The sequence below is a fragment of the Rhinolophus ferrumequinum genome, chromosome 10 (assembly GCF_004115265.2).
Source record: "Rhinolophus ferrumequinum isolate MPI-CBG mRhiFer1 chromosome 10, mRhiFer1_v1.p, whole genome shotgun sequence".
Lineage (NCBI taxonomy): Eukaryota > Metazoa > Chordata > Mammalia > Chiroptera > Rhinolophidae > Rhinolophus > Rhinolophus ferrumequinum.
In genome coordinates this window covers 38,866,060-38,888,260 of record NC_046293.1, presented here as the reverse complement: position 1 = coordinate 38,888,260, position 22,201 = coordinate 38,866,060, and the positions used below count along the sequence as shown (strand labels likewise).

At 32.2% G+C, this 22,201-nt stretch overlaps 1 protein-coding gene across 4 annotated transcripts in view; it reads right to left on the bottom strand.

Annotated features, from left to right (window-relative positions):
* CCDC91 (coiled-coil domain containing 91) overlaps positions 1 to 22,201 on the bottom strand; it is a 290,110-nt gene that overhangs the window by 197,230 nt on the left and 70,679 nt on the right. For 3 of the 4 annotated variants that reach the window (XM_033117969.1, XM_033117972.1, XM_033117970.1), the window contains exons 4-6: positions 6,643 to 6,803; positions 5,520 to 5,723; positions 4,771 to 4,875 (exon numbers count right to left, since the gene is read on the bottom strand). In XM_033117969.1, coding sequence (XP_032973860.1) covers positions 4,771 to 4,875; positions 5,520 to 5,723; positions 6,643 to 6,803 — 470 coding nt within the window. The remainder of the gene's footprint in view (positions 1 to 4,770; positions 4,876 to 5,519; positions 5,724 to 6,642; positions 6,804 to 22,201) is intronic. The other variant, XM_033117971.1, reaches the window with a different exon arrangement.

The window sequence follows — 22,201 nt, the reverse complement described above, 5'->3', positions numbered from 1 at the left end:
TGATAAAACTGAAAATTCAAGCCCTGTATTTTGAGATTCACATGAAAATATTTGGATTTTTCATAGTGATGAACAGGTATAAGTTTTTTCTTTTTATGTACTGTGTACATTTTACACAATAAACATATTCTCATAAATACATGAGCATATACACGTTATTTAAGGAGAAAGTCTTGTCAGCTAATTTAATCTAGTCTTGCCAGTACTATCTTTTTGCATTCCTAAATGTTTTGCTCTATTTAGGATACCATAGAGAGGCAGGCACCAATATATTATCCCTGTCATAAATAGCAGAAAAGAAAATTTTTTCTATTTTATTAAGCTCCATAAATATTTAGAAAACCTATATGTTACATATGCCTTAATATAAAAAATACATGGATTGCCATACTCTATATAAAACATGACATAGTTACTTTCAAATATTTGAGAGATGACTGGCAAACCATAAATTCAAGCAAGAAAATTAATATATTCACTATTTTAAAACTCATTTTTGCTAATTTTTCATCCTATATATATTTAGCATACACCGGCCTCCTTTGACACTCACAAATTTAATATCTCCTATTCCTAAGAAATTATTAGACATAACCAACTTTGTACGAGTTGGCAAAAAAGGCTGTATCTCCAGAAAGAAATGGATTATAGAATCAAATAGTGAAGCCCAAGATTTTCTAAATTTTCCTTGAATTATGTCTTTACAATACACTTTAAATATTTTTAGTAAAAATATATTTCCAGAAAATCTACCATATATACTTATATATGCACAAACTAGGTAAATATAAAGCAGATATACAGATTTATAGATTATCTCTCAATTTGAGTTATCCATATTTTTATTTATCCCTCCTCTGTCTATAATGGCTCCATGAGTTGATTACTCAAACTGTTTCTTAAAAAAATTACTCAAAATACCTGCTTTAAATTAATGTATCTTAAAAGTGAAATTAATTTCCTGCTGTAGCTCCAAAAAAGAATATTTAAAATCTAAAATGTTCCTTGTTATTCTACCTCCAGACTAAGGTGAAGTAGATGCCCTTCTCTCTATTTTTCTCAATAAGTACAGCTAAAAGTCCTGGACATTATGTTTAAAATAAATGTAAGAAGATTCTTATAGTAGGTGGTAAAAAGGCAGACCTCCTAGGCACTTGAGGACCCAAGGAATGACACAGAGGTAAGTTCTGTGTTTTCTTTTAGCCTCATATATCCCAAACTGAGTAATGGGATTGCCAGCAACCAGGAAATGCCAATGGATACAAACAAAAACATCCCAAGAAACGCCATCCCTCTGAAATGGGAAGAACAAAAAACTTTCAGATTAGAAATGCCCTATGACAGCCATGCCCCATGGAAAAAAAATATGACCCCACCTCCAGCTCAGTGAGCTAAGGCCAAAGTGCTGAGTCCACACCTACATCCTGGCTGCCCCGTAAAGGGGTGACAGAGAAAACCATGTGGTATGGAGCTGTTTGTAAAACTTGCATCCCGGCCCAGACGTAAGGAGGCTTTGTCTCCCCATCCTCTCCTGTGTCAGAAGAAGCTGCATGGGAATCATTCAGAGATAACAAGGCTGCCCAGCTCCATGGTGTGCACTGCCTCTTTAATGGTTGCTGCAAAACAAATGCTGACCACTATTTTCACTTTTTGCCTTTAAAAAAAAAAAGAGAGAGAGAAGGAGAGAGAGAAAATACTCTTCAGATTTCTTTCAGTTAGCAAAATCAGGTACTAATGTAGGTTTTTCATAAAAGTGAAGCAGCGTAAGGCAAAGTTCCGAAAAGCAGAGGTTCCCTCTGTAAGTTAAACAACATGCCTGCCTTTGAGTTCAATTTAGCTATGAGACCTCCTAGTACATTTTTCTATCACTTACTTAGCCAAGGTGATAAAATACTCCATTAGCTAGTTTACTTTTTTATTCATGCAGTATAAAAAAGATAGAGGCCCTTCTTGATTCTGAAGTAAAATCATCTGAAAAAAAGATTTCTTTGGAAGTACTGTTTCCTGTAAAAGGAAGATCTTTTCAAATTGAATATTAGTTTTAAACATTCAAGTTGTTTCTTAAATTATCACCATTAATAGGAAAAGCAGTAAAACAATGATAATGCCACTTGAAATTTACATTGGTCTTTACTGTGAAAAGCTCAAGTGCAATATGATCAGGTCCTAGATGGTTTCTCAGGTGTGTTCTGTTCCCATTAGTAGATGGAGAAACTAAATTTACAAAGGCATATGTCACACTAAAGGACCCAGAGAAAACACAAAGTTCTGTCAGTATTCAGCACTGTGACATAATAAGCACCATAATTCCAAGTATGGGGCTGGTAAGTATGGCCATCTGCACTATAATTAGCCTTTGGTGAGCAGGGTGCATTATATTAGTTCATTCATTTAAAAGCATTAATTGAGTCCACACTATATGCCAGGTATGGCTCTAGATACTAGAAAGGAAAGTTCCTAATCTCACAGAGCTTACACTCTTGGTGTGTGTTGTGGGGGAGAGGGAGAATAAACAAATCAAAATAAAATATCAACTAGAGATAAGAGTTATGGGGGGCAAAGAAGCAAAGAAAGAGGGCTACAGAATGCTGAGCATGTACACGGTTCTTATTTTCTATGGCATGGTCAAGGAAAGTCTCCAAAAGAGATAGCATTTGAGCAGGGATCTGAGGGAAGCTAGGGTTCACTGAGAGCTGCTGAAGTATAATTTTCAAAAAGTTAAAATGTGACTCATATAAATGTAAACTGAACATATGCCAAAGATTTCTTCTACTCATTTATTAATAAATAAATCATTTATGTTAAGACTAAATGAATCAAATGAATATATATATATATATATATATATATATATATATATATATATATATATTTTTTTTTAAATAATGGATTGTTACACTAAGAAAGAGTGCTAGGTTAGAGACAAAACTGGTAAATGTCCTATAGGGCAATAAACTACTCTTTGAAGTTATCTTTTCAAACAAGCAGAAATTATTTGTATCTTTTCTGGGGAAAAATTTAACTAACATGTACTATCAATACTTCTGAGACTTTTAATCAATAGTAAACCATGAGTCAAATAAAATATATTCTCCTAAATAATCCTTGGGTAGGTCTGTTAAACAATGGCCCCATAAGACACTGAAAGAACACACTGCTTAGCCATTTCCTTTTTTTCATGTTTTGCAGATTTTTAACAGAGCCTTGCAGATATTTGGGGGAAGGGCATTTCAGGCAGAGACTGTGATTAAATCATAAACCATTTCCCTCCACTCACCATTCCAATAGCCAAGGAATGCCCTCCCCAACAGGCTCACTCGTTCACCTGGACCTTATGAAGTTTGTACAAGTAAATAGCTGGAGGTAAACTGGAAAAGTTGGAGAAGCCAGGTTTACACTGGAAGGAGAATGAAAACTGAGGCTGAGAAATGACTTGATTTACATTTTTAAAAACATTACTCTACTTGCTGAAATAAAAACTCATTAAGGAGAAGAGGAAGAGTATAAGCTAGAAGACTACTGAGGAGACTATTAAAATAATCTAGGCAAGTAAACAAATACATAGTTGATCAGATGAAAAAGTGCTATGGAGGGGAAAAAAGTATAATATGGGAAGGTTGGTAGGGCATGTCAGCGTTGTCTGGAAAGTTGTATCTCAAGGTGATATCTGCATGGACACCTGAACGATATAAAAAAGAAAACATAGAAGAGGGTAAAGGGGGTCAAATATATGGTGATGGAAGAAGAACTGACTCTGGGTGGTGAACATACAATGTGATATATAGATGATGTATTACAGAATTGTACACCTGAAACCTATGTAATTTTACTAACCATTGTTACCCGAATAAATTTTAGTTAAAAAAAAAAAGTGCAGAAAATTAAGGAGTGTTCCAGATATAGGGTTAAAAGAAAATGAGGAGAAAGAGAGGGAAAGGAAAAGACAGGGAGAAGGGATAAAAGAATACAGGGCCGTGCAAACCCTTTTAAGAATTTATTTGACTTTTAGTTTGGATGAGATGAGAAGTCACTGAAGGTTTCGGAGCAAAGAAATGACAATCATTAAATACTAAACAGATCAAGGTGGCTGCAATGTGGAGAATGGTCTGTCTGTAAGTATGCAATGACAGAAGCATAAAAATTTGTTAGAAGATATTTTAGTATTCCAAGGGAGAAATAAACATAAGTTGTTAGCAGTGACTTAATGATAAACAGTCGAAACCTGGATATTTTGAAGACAGAATCAACAGGTTTTCCTGGAGCAACAGACAGGGAGTAAATACAAAAAGGAAGAAATGTGGGTTTCAGCCTTAGCAATAGGAAAGATAGAGGTGTCATTGATTGAGATGGGGATTCCGATAGAAAAATACAAATTTATTAAGGAAATTTAAGGAGAAGAAAAGGAAACACTGACTAGAAACAACTTATGAAAAAGGTTAAATATCTAAATTTGGGGTTTACAGGATTCTGAACTCTTTTCAAATGTAATCACAAATAGGAAAAATTAGAATGCCCAATTTCCAAATTTTCTCCATCAGAAACAGAATATTTTCACCAAACTGGTCTAAGACAACCAACCCTCACGGCTTCTCACAGATTCATACTTTTCAATATGGCATTTGTCATTCATTTCATCCATGTTGGTCAATATTTTGCATATTTAAGTACTTGATCCCGCATTCATATAGTATTTACTGAGCACTTTTTGAAATTATATGACATGTTTCATCAAGAGGCCTACATATTAAATTTTAAATACACTGGGTTTACCTGAAGTTCTTTGTATCTATCTTGAAAAGAAATGGCCTCTCGTTCTTTTTCTTTAAGGAAATCTTTTTCCAAGATACTGTGCTTTTCCATCAATGCTTCCACATCCTTAAAAAAAAAAAAAGAAAAAAAAATCCAAGCACAAATTATGTAATATTCAATGGCATAAAATATATAATTTTTTCCAATGAACATACCAAAAAAATATTTGGTAAAGAAAGAACCCAGAGGCAATATGGTTTAAAGTTCTGCAATCAATAAAATCTATCTCTACATATACTTCTTATAAATTTGTTAGGTCTTTTGATAGATCTATTTGTAGGAAAAATAAATGAGAACACAAATAACTTACTAAAATAGCTGTATATCTAAGTATTCTTTTCAAATATCCCATGATGCCTGACTTCCTGTCAGAACAAGACAGTGTTACAAATCTTCTAAACTGCATAAAAAATACACAGTACCAGCTTTCAAGGAAAATAAAAGTAAACCAAAAGGAAAGCATTAGAGGGAAAAAAAAAAAAATCTAGTAAAAGATGTCCTTAACACATCTTTAAAAGTATACATTTAAGACTAGAGATTTCCTATCAAAGACTTTTAAGTGATAAACTCATATGACTGATATAAACCTACGGGCAAGGCAGGACAGAACCTTCTTCCACTGACGAGTTTTTAATCAGAGATTGTGATTATTTCATATTTCCAGAATGTGTCACTCAAACATTTATATTTTTAAAAAAATGTAAATATACCTTTTTAATTCTCTGTTTTTCTTCTTCAGAAACTTTGAGTTTCATCTCCAGACTTGAAATTTTCTGCTGAAGCTGTATGTTTGATACATTGGCTCCAGGATTCTCAGACTCATCCACATGAGCAATTGTTCCATTACTTTTCTCATCAGTTAAACCCAATGGAAAAAGTGAGATATCCAGATCAGTGTGTGTTGATTGCTGAATCTAAACCACATTAAAAAAAATATATACAAGAGGGGAAAGTTTACACTGTACAAATAATGAAAACATCCAAAGGGCACCAGAAACCACATTTGGAAATTAAGTTGTAGCAAGGGTTCTGAAATTATTTCACCCTTTAAGAAAAATCAACAGAAGACCTCAAACTGTTACAACAACCTGATCTTTGCAGTAAGACACAAAATTCCTCTAAACTTTTGCGTTTAAAACATTTATTATTTTGCTAGCAAACCACTAAAAACTTAAAACTTTGTCTTATGCTTGAAAGTATATAATTAAGTACAGACACATCTGCTATTCACCAGTTCTTGAATTTACATACACACACAGAATTTGCTTATATTTAAACTCAAAATTTGAAATTTATCAGTAATCTCCAATTAATCATCACTCTCTAGTAAAGATAACAGGTGACTCAAGATTGTATATAACACTTTGAAAATCTGGACTAACTCCAGCATCTAGCACAACGCCTCTATCAACAAATAATTAAATGAATAAATCCTATCACTGTGATCTTTTTGGTTTTTACTCTAAAATTGAAAAGAACACTCTGATACCCGAAAACATAGAATAAACTTCCCTGAAAAGGGAAATAATTATTATTTTTTGTAATTACTTTACCTTTGGAAGTTCAAGGTTTGAAATGCAAAACTAAGTCAATTTTAATAAATGAGATACTCAAACCCTGTTTTGGTAAGTAAGGCTACTTAAATACCTTGCAATGGTGCCACAGCACAAACATATTATTCAGGTATTTTTAATTCTATATATTAGCTTCAAAGTTAAAATAGCTACAGAAATATTTCTTTCAGAAAGTTAAAAATAAATAAATCAGAAGCATTAAATCAGTATGCAATTTTTTAATCATGCAAATTTCCTATAAAAATATACTTGTCTTTACCTGTGTTTTAGGAACAGTTTGATTGACAATGCTGTTTTCTGCATTCGTAATCTCTGGTGACGAAATGATGGGCTCAGAAGAAAGGGAGCCAACTGAAGGAGAAGAGTAGTCATGGTCCAGTACAATCGCAGAAGAAGCTGCAGAAAGATGAACTCCAGACACTAAAGGAAAACAAACACACAAACAGATTACTAAAGAGAAAATAAACAACAGGTTGAAGGGAAAAAAGAGAGTAGAGGGAGGGAAAGGGAATAGGGCAAGGGAAGTCAAAGCAAAAAGACCGAAAATGAGGAATCTATGACTATTCCTCAAGGACCATTACCTGAAATCGAAAACTAGTGTTTCTAAATTTAACATGACATTTCCACGTGAGACCCAGGCAACCAAAACAACTGAATAATGTCTTAGTGTTTACATACTAACACATTACCATAGAACTGCATTTGCAACTCAGAGAAAGTATTCAAACATATTATCTATCTATTGCGTTAGTTAAGAAAAAACACTAGCATGCCTACCAGTGCCAGGCACAGGCATTAGGCATGAAGAAGTCAGCACTAAGCAATCAAGCATCCATGTCCTCAGTGACCTTGTGACCCAGCAGGCAAGTCAAATCAATGATTTATTACAATAAAGTGAGCTAAGGGGAAGAACAACTACTTTAGAGTAACTAATCCAACTGTCTCTGTTAACTTCTTTTTCAAAAATAGTCTTTCCATGTTTGCTGAAATATTTCTATAAAAAAAATATTGAAATATAATTCTGTAATTAGTGTCACAACACAACATTATTAGATTGTGATTAGGGTTCAAATATAAAGGTGATGAAAGGAAAGCCAATTGCCAAGCATGAAATAAGACAAAAATATTGATGAGAGCAAAATAAACAGATTATATTACTTTATTTCCAAATGCTCTTTCAAAAAATTCAAATACATTTGTTTGTATTATATGCTTTAAAGTTTAAGAGTAAATTAGTTTTAGCATTAATCCATTTATACGTTTTGACTTTCTAAATTATAGAGACTTTTATTCCACATGGGCATCAGTGGCAACGTCAGCGAAGTTCTACATAAATTCTGGAAGGCAGCTCACAATGGAAATTGTATTTTTGCCTGAAGAAAGATATTTATATGGTCATTAGGTATTAATAAACTAAAGAATATATCAATTTCTGATTAGTAGTCTATGGGATCATTTAATTATTTTATATAAATTTTTATTTCATAGCAGTAATGTTTTTAAAATACTATGTGCCATACTAGATAAGGTATCCTGGCTTCTCCCATAATCATTTCACTATTTTACCTAAATACAGTAAACTGGAATTCCGACTCATGTTCATACTTACATATCTTTTTCAAAAATTACTTTTGTCTAGTATTCACTATTCCACATGGTAACAAATTTCTTTAAAATGTCAAAATATTCTAACTTCTAATTCTAAATTATAATTTATAACAAAAATATTACTAATTAATTTTAAAGGTATGAAAATTGGTACTATAGTATAGTAAGAAGGAATACAGCCCTATTATTAAGAGCATAGGCTCTGGAACCACATTGCCATACCAGGTATAGAACAACTGTCAAGTTTACTTAACTTCCCTCAATTTCCTCATCTGTAAAATTGGCATCATGTGGACGATGAGGTTTAAATTGATTAAAATATGTAAAGCTTTTAGCACTGTGCTAACGTTACTTTTCATTATTATTTCAAAGATTAAAATCTGTTGGACAAGTATGTTTTTTCCTGATCATAAAAGGTATGTATGACTATGAACCTGAGTTCAAGAAACTCTTAAAAATATAATTCTGATCTAACACCACAACATTTTAACATCTTTTTATGTCTTCATATTTATAGCCAAAATCTAAGACAAGACGTCATGCTGACCCAAGTTAAATTCTCAATCTGTAAAATTAAACGTTCAAGTATATCATATTAGGGAAAGAAGGGGGGAAAGTGGGTAGCATAAAGAAAGGGAGAGAGAAAGTGAGAAGGTAAAGATAAGAGATAGATGAAGGGAAGGGAAAGGAAGAGGTTGAGGGAGGAAAGCAGGTAGAGGGCGAGGAAGTCACCCTCCACCTCACACTTTCTACTAGCTTCCACCACCTATCACACTTTCCCTTCATATGCAAATGTCTTATCTCCAAATGATTCCCATCTCAATTTTCTTCTCACCCATCCCTCATCACTTCAGCAGACCTATCAACTAAGATATTAATTTTCCTTTCAGGTACTATTAAATCAAATGAACACTTCTTGTTTTATCTTTCTTTAGTTCTCCACAGTACGTAATACTAATGACCCTCCTTGTATCTTGACATTCTTCCTTTGGCACCTGTGAACCACTCTATCTAAGACTACCTCCTAATATTTTGACTACTTTTTTCTTTTTTTTCCTTTTAAGGCTCTTTCTCCATTCAATCTTAAGATTCACTGTTTTCTACATGATCTGAACGTTTCAAAAGTCACATTATTCTTACTATTATCAAAACATATTTATCACCAATAAGCTAATGACACCTAAATTCACATGTCTAGCACTAACCACTGTGCAGACTTCCAGATGCATATTCTCACCTAACTACCAGACAGTTCCATTTAACTATCTAGCAGATACATCAAACTTACCCATTATCTTATATAAACCTGCTTTGCTTCATGTTTTCCATTTTAGTTAATAGTATCTCAAAGAACTATTTGCCCACACCAGAAATTATAACATTAAGTGCCACCTTCATTCCAGTCACACTGTGCTACTAACAGTTCCCTGATTATGCCATATTATTCAATACCTCTGTGACCTCACAATACTACTGCTTCAGTAAAAGTCATAGCGATGGAGTCAGAAATGGATTCAAATTTCAACAATAACAGCCTACTTGTTACGCAGCCTTGGGCAACTTACACAAACCCCCTCTAAACCACAGCTCTCCTCTTCTGAAAATAGGGAAATAATATGTACCTCAAAATGATGTTTTACCTAGAATGAAGGAAATGATAAGAAATATTTAGGGCAATGGTTTCCCCTCGGGGGAAGCGCAGGGAAAGGACAGAAGAAGACTACCAGAATTGGTAATGTTCTATATCTTCAGTTAAGTGGTAGATTCATGACTGTAATTTTTGAATATAATAAAGAAAAAAATAATTATATAATGCTGAAGACTTCTTGTTTCAATGCCCTTCCTAGTTGTAGTACTCAACTCCCATGAGCTACATTATCCCAAGAATCGAAACTCACGTTGGATAAATAAGGTAAGAAAAAACCTTAATCCAAACTAAAGATTAATAGGGACCAATAAGTTTATTCAAAGAAATGATGCTTTTGTGAAAAAATGTCAAGAATTCTCAATAGACAAACACAAGATTTGGAGTTGCAAGCCTTTTGAATGCCTGTTAATCACATCAATATTTATTCCAGACATAAGGAAAGTTGAACCTAAAATGCCTATAATTTAAATGTGCTTTCAACTTGTAAGACATTAGCAGGATTTTAAGAAATTTAACTTGACAATGTAAATGTTCACTGAATATGAGTATACCATAACCCAAATCCCATTTTTAAAATGAGAGAACACGAGTAGTGCTATGAAAGAAAAGGGAACGTATAAATACAGAGGGTGCCAAAAAAATGTATACATATTTTAAGAAAAGAAAAAACTGTATTAAAATTGTAACACTCCATATATACTGATAACAAAAAATGAATACAAGTCATGTGTATACATTTTTTTGTATGCCCAGTATATTACCCTCTAAACGGAAATTAGTTTTTTATGGGTTTTTTTTTTCAGTTAACCTGTTATATTTACGCTATGGTAAAATAAATACATCTTCATTGAATTTTAGCTGACTATTCAATCACTAGCCCTAAAAAAATCCACACTGGTAAATATCGTCCGTATCTGTAGATCCAAAATATTAATACTTTTGATGGCATAAATGTTTTACACATGTTTGCTTAACAAATGGGAATTTTTAAGCCTAATAATAAAAAACCACAAATTGCAATATGTAAAATTTAATTATTTTCTCACCTAGCCAAGAAGATACAAACTTTAGTTTCAAACTGCTACAGTATTCGTGGGTCTATCAAAAATTGATTGATGTCAGCCTTCCTGCCCAAAATCTTTAAATTCAGACCAAGTTACCCAAAAACACCAAGCTCAACCAAACTTTTTATAAGAAGTAGAAATTTACAAAATTTGTATATTTTCATATTTTGTTTGGTTGATTTTAAGTCTTAAGAGTACAGAAACAGTACGCTTCATTTCAAATGTAAAATTCTTGCTTTCCTAAGACAAGGTCAGCATACACTCCTTTACAGCTATAAAGCTAATCAAAAGTGCAATTAATGGCAGTTCTTCATCTTTAACTTTGTAATGGTAATTAGCAAATTCATTAGATATATCATTTTTCATTAATGGACTTCTTCTAAAACACAACAAAAGCCCACTATGTCAGAAAAGTACACAAGCAAAGGAATCCAAGTTTCCAAATAGTGTGTGATTTTTTTTTTCCCAGTAGCTCTACCTGTGGTCAACCCTGTTTTGTTTCCATAAGCATAATTCTTGTAAATCTAAATAAGAACAGGTGTAAATACCCATGCATTTTAAACTATATCCAAAGAAATCTGCTTATCTCTGTTAATAGTTAAATAATTCAAGAGAACACCAATAAAATAATAATGGTTTTTACAACTTTTCGTTTAGCAAATATTTTTAGTCTTTAATTTTCTTTCAGTCTTATCCAATGCAGGCTCTCCCTTTTCACCATTCTTTCATCTCACAGGTACATTAGAGGCTGATGATTACCTTTCACAAATTGTCATCTCACTCAAATTCTATGATATATTGATTTATTTTCCGGTCTAAGTAGGAGTCCACTTTTTCCTGTTTGATGCTCATTGTTTAGAGTTCTCAAAATCGCTTTTGTAGTAAAATCACTCATGTATGGTAAATAAAGAATATACAAGAATAAAGATCCAGGTGTCTAAATATGAAGATTTGTTAGTAAATATAAAACAAGTGGACACATTGTTTTAATTGGCACTAAACAGGGTAAAAGTCAATGTTTAGAAAAGTATTAACTCTATTCAATGAGGGCTCCCTACAGGAAAGTCCCCTTGATTTATAATTTAATGGATAATGTAATTTAATGGATTTCAAGATACATACAGAATATTTAGAGATTTAAGGAGAAACACCTAATAGCTTAGAAAAGAATAATAGGCAGGAACACAAGAAACAGGAATGCTCACTTTCTTAATAAAAGAGGGATTACATAATTAATGAAATTTCTACCATGTTAGTCATCTTTAATTATTCTCCATAGTATTGTATAAATAAAACCTCCACTTCTGCTTGTTTCTTTGAGGAATAATAGTGTGTTTGTAAGAACTGTGTAGGCAACACCATATACCATAAATTGTAATGAGCAATTTTTAGAATTATCCAAGTGACTAAAGAAACTATGTTTTAATTTCTAAATGACACGTGCAAAGGTAGAGTCCTCGTAATCTATTGCTAGCATGGTCAACACAAAATATATTAATATAACTTTTGGAATAGAAAAATAAAAAAGTAAGCTATTTATATCAACACTGCTTCTTCATTATCATAGCAGGAAGAAAACCTCACAGCATCCAAAAAATAAACAAAAAGAAAAAGAAAAACAAATAAAATTCAGAGAGTACTGTCTAAAGAGTCCAGTAAGTTTGAAAATATGGAAAAAATATTTCAAATAATAAATATATTTAAGCCACACTACTATCGTAAATCTGAGGGGTTTTTTTTCCTGTAACTCTTGCTCACATGATGTGACAAAACATAGGCAAATCCTAAGCAATTTCCCAAGAGGTAGAAAATAAGAAACTTAAGATGAACTTAAGGTGAGGCCGTTTTTGTCTCTTGAATCTATGGAAAACGGATCCTTTAAGAGATTCTTTTAAATACCAAAATCAAAGGCAACAAAAGCAAAAATGAACAAGTGGAACTTCATCAAACTAAAAAACTTCTGCACAGCAAAGGAAACCATCAACAAAATGAAAGGCAACCTATTCAGTGGGAGAAAAGATGTAAAAATCACATATCGGATAAGAAGTTAATACCTAAAATATATAAAGAACTCATACAAAACAATAGCAAAAAAAAAAAAAAAAGAACAAAATCAAGTGAAAAACCAGGCAGAGAATCTGAACAGACATTTTCCCAAAAAAGACACAGATGACCAGCAGGTACATGAAAAGATGCCCATCACCACTAATCATCAGGGAAATGCAAAACAAAACCACGAGGAGATACCACCTCACACCTGTTAGAATGGTTATTATAAAAAAGACAGGAAATAAAATGTGTTGGTGAGATATAGAGAAAATGAAACCCTTTTAACTGTCGGTGGAAATGTAAATTGGTGCAGCCAGTATAGGAAACAGTTTGGAGGTTCCTCAAAATTTTTTAAATAGAACTACTATATCATCTATCAATTCTACTTCTGGGTATCTATCCAAAAACAAAAACACAAACTCATATATGAACCCCCATGAATCCCAACAGCATTATTGGAAACAACCTAGTTATACATTAGGGGATGAGTGCATAAAGAAAATGCGGTACCCTGTTTTCCCAAAAATAAGACCTAGCCGGACAATCAGCTCTAATGTGTCTTTTGGAGCAAAAATTAATATAAGACCGGGTCTTATATAATGTAATATAAGATGCGGTCTTATAGTAAAATAAGACCAGGTATTACATTATATGATACTAATTATATTATTATTATATTATATTATTATTATATTATATTATATTATATATTACATAAGACCCGGTCTGATTTTACTATAATTTTTGCTCCAAAAGATGCATTAGAGCTGATTGTCCAGCTAGGTCTTATTTTCGAGGAAACACAGTGTATATATACACAGACACACACACACACACACACACAGTGGTACCTTGGTTTTTGAACATCTCCGTTGACGAAAATTTGGTTTACGAACACCGTAAATTTTATAGATATATGGTATCATTAGGTAGTAAAATTCATGCTAAATTTCCAGTTTTAGGGGTTGATTTTAAAGGTCTGGAACGGATTAATCCATTTTGCACTATTTTCTATGGGGAAAACCGTGCCTCAGTTTTCGAACGTTTCAGAACTTGAATGATCTTCCAGGACGGATTACGTTCGAAAACCGAGGTACACTGTGTATGTGTATATATACATACATACACACACACACACACACACACACAAGGAAATATTATTCAGCAATAAAAAAGAAAAAAAAGAAAATCCTGCCATTTATAACAACATGGATGACTCCTGAGGGCATGATACTAAGTGAAATAGGTTAGACAGAGAAAGACAAATACCATATGATCTTGTATGTAAAATAAAAACAAACAAACAACTAGCTCACAGATACCAGAACAGACTGGTGGTTGCCAGAGGTAAAGGGTAAGGTGTGAATGAAATGGGTGAATGGGTTAAAAAGATACAAATGTCCAGTTATAAAATCAGTAAGTCATGGGGATATAATACTGTCTTTCACATTTGAAAGTTGCTAAGAGAATAAATCTTTAAAGTTGTCACCACAAGAAAAAAACGAAAACACTTGTAACTATGTATGGTGATATGTTAATTAGACTAATTGTGGTGATTATTTTGCAATCTTTACAAACATCATAAAATTATAATGCCACACCTAAAACTAAAATAATGTTACATGTGCATTATATCTCAGTTTAAGAAAAAAAAGTTTCTTTTAAAACACATTACAACATGATGCGATACCTGAGGGGAAAAAGTGGTTGTGCTCTCTTTGGGACACCTTTATCTACTCATTTATTCAAAATACAATTGTAGAGTGAGGCATTATATTCAAGACGCTATGCAATGAAATGCAATGAAAGATACTACAACATCCTTTATATTGAAAAATGTGCCCTAATAATATCATTTTAGTATTGAAAATATAAATAAATAAATATTTCCTTATCTAAAGTACTTAGTAGTTAGAGGTCATGAAATGACTTGCCATTTTTTGTAGACTTGATATCACTGTTGGAACATCCCAAATACCAAATGATTAAAATAAAATACTAGTGTGCTGCACATAATAGGCATTTAATAAACCAATCTACTACTCTTGAGAATTTGTTTAGACATTTCTTGGAGATACTTTAAAAATTGAATATTTGAAATATAAGAAGATAATTTTTCCCAAAAAAGGGTGAAACTGGACTCTCATATAGATATGAAGTGAATAAATGTGAAAGATTTTATTCTACTTATATAATTAGGAAACCAGACAAATGTTATAACCAGTTCAAATGAAAAGTCAAAATAGCACTAATTTATGGGGAGTAAAGCAATGCTGAAATAAATTGCAAATGCAAGTGAAACACTCTCCCAAAGAGGAGAAGGAAGTTAATCAAAACTCTACTAGATATCACATAATTGTATATATCTATCAGTTACCTACAACATATGAAGAGCTATAAAAAATAGCTTGAAGACAATGAACAAAGCCAGAATCAGATAACTATGAAATGTGTGCTAAATGTAGACAATGCCATAGTTTTCATTTAAAAAATATTTTGTACATGATCAAAGATTTTATTTTTTTTTAATTCATATGACTTAGGCAGTCAATACATATTCTATAAGTAACCAAGCTTTAATATTTAATAGTACAAGTTTCTTCATTTTTTTTTATTATGGCTTCTTGTCTGAAAGTTTCTACACCAATAACTAATTTAGCTCCATATTACCTGGTTGAGATCATAGACAAGAAACAGGAACTCCTTTGGAAAACTCAGTGCAATAAATAGTAATAGTCGATTAGCTGGAATCTATTCTGAGGCATATTGCCTTATTAGTGTACGTTGGGCTGTCAAAAAGGTAGAAAAGACCAGCAAAAGCAAATTGCAGAAGGAAATCTCTACCATCACTCTCCCTGCTCTATCCCGTCTTGAACGCAACAGATGGGGCTATAGAAAGTGGACTAAAGGTGGAGTCAACCTTCCCCAGGCAGTGAATCTCCCCTAAAATAGGCATAAAAAGAATCATAACTGAACTGTAGTTATATTACATTGCCACAGAGTAAATGCAGACAGAGTCCAGATCCACATCTCATTGTAGATATAGATGTTATGTTGGATAAAATACTAGATTACCTCTACACCCTTCCAGCTCACTATAATATAAACCTGAAATTAAAAAATTTGTGTAAGGTTAAAGAAAATATCCAAGTGACATCACCAAGACTCAAGCTCAAGTACAAATCCCCTGATCCCAAATGTAAGACTTTTAGATATATAATAGGCTGATAGATGGATGGATTCATACATACATGCATACATACATACATACCTACATACTGCTGAAACTTTATGAAGAAAAAAAGGAGCCAGATCCCGGATCACATTTTACCAATCAAATATACTATCATACTGTTTAAGAAGTCTGACTCCTCTTCCCCAATTATTTTTCTTTTTAAAGACTACATGCCAGATTGATAATCCAACAAATTTCTGTTTTGCTAAGTGAAATGAAGAAAGGAGAAAGAAATGTCATTGACTGAGTATATGCTCTGCACCAGGTATTGGGCAAAATATTTTATTGTGTGTCAACTGATTTGATCCTTATAATAACAATCATTTTATAAATGAAGAACCTAAGATTTTAGGTTTAGCTGTTATTTAGCTATTATTAGGTTTAGCTAGAAGATTATCAAGTCATGATCAGAATTCATGTATTTCTGACTCCAACTCTTCTCCATCCCACAATGACTAAAAATGCAAGTTAAAGTCATGTAGGGTTGTGTGTGTGTGTGTGTGTGTGTGTGTGTGTTCTAGTATGTAAACAATGAAAAATACAAGACAAGGAAACAAAACATAGACCACCTAATATGAAAACTATTAAAAAAAGATGAAAACTTAAGAATTTAATAAAACTAACTTTCTTAAGTGTATATTTAAATGATACCAACAACCAAAGTTACCTGTGTTATTAAAAGCCTAAAAAGAAAGAAAAACGTGCTTAGCTAGCATATATACAGTAATTTAACAATGTCAATTAAAAGAATAAAGTAAAACCAAGAATCCTCAAATAAACTTAACTATATCCTACTGCCAGTAGAAAGCAAAACTACCCTGTTTCCCCCAAAATAAAATTTAGCCGGGCAATCAGCTCTAATGCGTCTTTTGGAGCAAAAATTAATCTATGACCCTATATTACTTTACTATAAGAGTGGGTCTATATAACATAACATAACATAACATAACATAACAAACATAACATAAAATATAATAATATAATATAATACAATACAATACCATACCGGGTCTTATATTAATTTTTGCTCCAAACGACACATTAGAGCTGATTGTCCGGCTAGGTCTTATTTTCGAGGAAACACAGTAATGAAGTAAAACAAAACTAAAGTCCACTTCTGCTCTTCCAGTTAATAAAATAGTAAAGAAAATCTAGTTATAGTATGTGAATATTCGCAAAATGTAATTCACAATTATTTCTTTTTTACTCTCTTCATTTAAACAATCAATAGAAAGCTTGCCACAATTTCCATTCTCTTTAAGCTCTGAAAATTTTCTATTCTCTTTCTTCTATGTGTACTATTCTTTCTTCAATTGCATATTTCTTCTTCTCTTATTCTGTTCTTAATATTTTCTGTCTATAAGCTCATCCCACTGTTGCAATCTCTTTATGTTAATACTTTTTATTTAATTACTGTTTCTTGAAGTTAAAAAATTATTTTTCTGTTATCTAAATCATAAAATATAAATATCAATAAAAAAGTTTTATAGCAACATACTAACAGGTATCCGTATATTACAACATAACTCCCATTTGCCAGAAGCTGACTCAGCCTTACACAGGTGACCATGTATACACACGGTACTGTCCACCTTACAACCTTAGGGATATTTTGCCCACATTTATGTCTAACTCAGCTATACTATTCAAATCAAGTGCTATATTTAAGTATTCCCATCAAAGTTAAGTAGCATCAACATGACTATGTATATAATACATCTATGTGGCTTTTATAAACCTTATAATCATAACAGTTTTCAACAGCAGCAGATCTGCCTATTTTTATCAGTGATGAAAATACTATTCATAAAAAAACTTAGCAAACCAACATATTCTAGAACTAGATCTCTAAAGCCATATACCATCAACCCAAAGTGGGGACTCAAAAGCAAAAGTTGAGTGCACTACATATCATAGAACTCTTTAACTCTGTTGAATGTCATTATATCCTATTTTTTAACAATTTAAAAGAAGCTATTAGACACCTAATAGCTAATAGCAGCTATTAAACAACTAAACTCCTAGAATTACCTCCAAGAAATGCTATATGCCCAAATCTAAAAGAATCATGTAGTTTAAATAACATTCTATTACCATTTTATTCATTAAAAGTAAGGAACCATGTGGCTGAAATAAATTGATGAAGGTGTACAACTTGCAATCTTCAAAGTAAAAATTAAAAAGGGGATATGCCTTCATCTAAGGAATGTTTGTCACAGAACACAGCAATAAAATGCCTAAGCTATACTTCTTGAAAGCATAAAAGACCAAAACAAACAAAAATAAAATATTTAGTAAGTCATACAAATGCTGAAAAACCTGTACTTTAAAAACAAACAAACAAACAAACAAACAAAAAAACCTCAAGAATGGATATAAAGCCTTACAAACTGTTCTTTTAAAGGAAGTATCAATCTGAGGTCTAAAATATTCAGTTATTTAACTCACCAAAAAAAGTGACAAGTTAACTGCAATATGAGTCTACGTCTACAATGAACAAAAAATAAAACACAATTGACTTACATTGCCTTGATGAAAGCTTCTTTTATTGAGTATAAAGGTATAACTTAGAAAAGAAAAAAAAACAACTTTGAGATCAGAGGTGCATCAATACCTCAAATATATATTTACTTCCATATCTTATAAGTGAATATGATGCCCCTTGTGGTCTGGGTAGTTTTAAAAAGTCCAGTGTCTAGGTGGAAACAAAGGACCCTCTATGGGCATTGCAGAGTCCACATCTGAACTCCTCCTTTCTGCACCTAACCTTTTCCACCAGCAGCCTTCCCAGTCTTAGTTGTTGGCAACTCCGTCCTTTCACTCACTTAATCAAAACATTGGTGTCATCCTTGATGCTTTGTGACCAAAACAGCACATAGAAGAAATTTTACATATTACTGTTAATGAGGTCTGAAAAATTCAAATGTCTTGCTTGTATTATCCTGCTAAACAGTTACAGATTAAGACTACAATGGAACGTTTCCTGATTGCTAATAGTTGTTCTTCCCACCCTCTGTCCTTAATATAATTATCGCTTGGGAGAATATTCCACGGAACTTTTCAAGTTCATGAAAACAGTACTATTTCAGAGGTTAAAAATCTTGCTTCTTTTGAGGCTATTTATAGGAGCAGCTAGTTGATATATACTATTTCACAGGGAGAAGTACAAAGATATGAGATAGAAACACAGTATACAAGCAATGTCAAACGTTTCTCTTTCACAGGAAAGTCCTTGCAGCAATAAAGGAGCTAGTCTCTGCTATCAACTCAAGTCACAAGTCGTGCACATAGACAGTGACTTCCCAGGTGAGGATGAGGCCCACCTTCACTTAGAAGCCTGTCATTTGTTCCACATGAGTCAGTATCTCTTGAAACAACTTTATAGGCAAAGCTACCAGGAGTTTCAAAACAAACACATTTAGTTATAAGAGTTAACACACTCAGGAAAGTCCAAAACGATGGCTTCCAAACAGGTAGTATATACAGCTCATTCACAGAGTTCCTTGAAAGACAGAATTTATTTATCAGGGTCATTTTTTTATCCATGAGCACTATAGCCTAGTAACATTCTACTTCATCATGTTTCCAAGGGAAGACAGCCAGAAAGTTAACCCAGTATCAAATGACCCAACATGTCCTTTGGAGAAGGACATTTTGACTTTGAATGTCCAATAGGCATCCAAATGGAAAGAGTGGGAAATCTGTAGCTTGTAAGAATCTAGAGTCTAGATACTTAAATCTACTAACAATAGTAATCCTACAATGAAAATATTGAAATAACATGCCACTTGACTACTTCTAAAAAAGAGATTATCAAAATGTGCGTCTAAAGTGTCCCCACTCTATACACCACAACAAAAAGTGTATTTTACTCTAGAGAGACAAAAACAGAGTAATTTTCATGAAACAAAAATGTGCCATATAAATACATTTTAAATTTAAAATCTAAAGCAAAAAGTGGCAATAAAATAAAGATGACATTCTGTAACTTCAAGTTTTAAAGTTATAAGTAACTCAGAATAATCTAGATTAGTAAAATTATCAATAATTCTACACCTTCCATTCTTTTATACATTTCAGCTTCCATGGTGAATAACAAGATTGCCCCACAGTACTACTTAATTCATATTAGATTTAATGTGAAATTTTAAAAACTGTTTTGTACTAATAGGATGATGGAAATTATCAAAGGTAAGAAAAAAATTACCAACCTAATGGTAGTATACAAAGCTTTATTTTATTCATTGTAAATATTATAAATAAAGTTATTTTTCACTGTTTTAATTATCTCTTATTTGGGCTACATATACATTTTGACTTGTAAATTATGATATTTAGAAGGTTCCTACTCTCTCTTAAAATATATCTTTCAATTAAAAGGTTTAAAACTCCTTTCCATACATACATATATACATGCATGTCTAGCATAAAGCTACATTTTGTTGGTTTATCAAGTCTGACAATGAGTGTCTTTGACTTGGAATACTTAGTCCATTTATATTTTAATGTTATTACTATTGTACATATATGGTTCTTTTTTCGGCCATCTTAGTTTTGGCTTTCTATTTAATCTGCCATTTTATGTTTTTCTTTTTTCTTTTTTACCTTTTTTGAACTAATTTTGTTTCCTTTTTCCTACACTCTATCAATTTGGAAGTTATATACTACGTTTCTCTTATTTTGGTGGTTTTCCTGGAAATTTTAACAATCATTCTTAAGTTATTAAAGCCTGAAGCAAATCAGTATTTTTATCTTCCTCTTCAAAAATACAATGACTATGGAACATTCAACCTTGAATAATTACTTCTCTGGTTATTATGCTATTGTTGTCCAATAGTTTTTTACATATATAGTCCCAGAATCTGCATGTATATTTATATAGTTAAATACATATTATCACTATAAGGCATTATTACTAGTATTAGTTTTTTATACAAAGTATATTGGATTTACCTGCATATTTATCATTTTTTCTGTGTTTCTTCATGCAACTTAAACTTTCCATCACAAATCATTTTCCTTCTTCTTAAAGTTCATCTTTGAGAATTTTTCAGTAGAGGGTCACTGTTGGCAAACTCAGTATATGTTTGTTTGAAAATGCTTGTCCTTGTTCTTTATTTTTCAGTGACAGTTAATATTCAATATTATATTGGTTTCAGGTATACAGAACGGTAGTTAGACATTAATATAACTTATGAAGTGATCATCCTATTAAGTCAAGTACCTACCTGGCATCATATATAGTTATTACAATACTACTATGTTCCCTATGCTGTATTTTACACCCCCATGACTATTTTGCAATTGCCAATTTGTACTTCTTAATCCCTTCACCTTCAGTAGATGATTAGATAAAGAAGACAAGGTACATATATACAATAGAATATTATCTGGCCATAAAAAATAATGAAATCTTGCCATCTGTGACCACATGAATGGATCTAGAAGGTATTATGCTAACCGAAATAAGTCAAACAAAGAAAGACGACTACCATATTATTCCACTTACATGCGGAATCTAAAAAATAAGTAAATAAACAATACAGAAACAGGCCCACAGATATAAAGAACGAGTCTATGGTTGTCAAAGGAGACAACCTTAAAAAAGGACAAGACTTAAACAAACAAAAGAATTCCAAGATTCCAAAAGGAAGCTGACCCTCTAAACTTCACAGATTCCAGCACTAGGATCTGAATTATAGAACAGTTTGTCAACTGAGACCTCAGTCTGATCCCTTAAAGATGAGATCCTTTCATGTTATTATGTGTACTGTAGTTTGTTAATTTGACAAGTGTATGGTATTCTATTAGATAAATATACTCTAAAATATTAAACTTTCTACTTTTGATGGACATTTGTGCTGTTTCTAGTTTGGGACTATTATAAACAATGTTGCAATAAACATTATTTGATACATTAAAAAACACAATATGACAACTAAAGAGCATTTCTACCCATCATACTACCATGATTTTGTCCATGGTCAGCTAATGACTTTATTTTCAAAGTTCTTATAAAATTACCTGCACCTTCAATGTAACAAACATTACTTAGGTGTGATCATATATATATGAAATTTGCCATTATTCAGAGTTAGAGAACGTTACCTGCCCTATACTTACATTAGTAAAAGCAATAAGTAAACTATTTGGTAATTATACATAATCTTTCCATTAATTCATACACACATAAATTATCATCTATATTAAAATA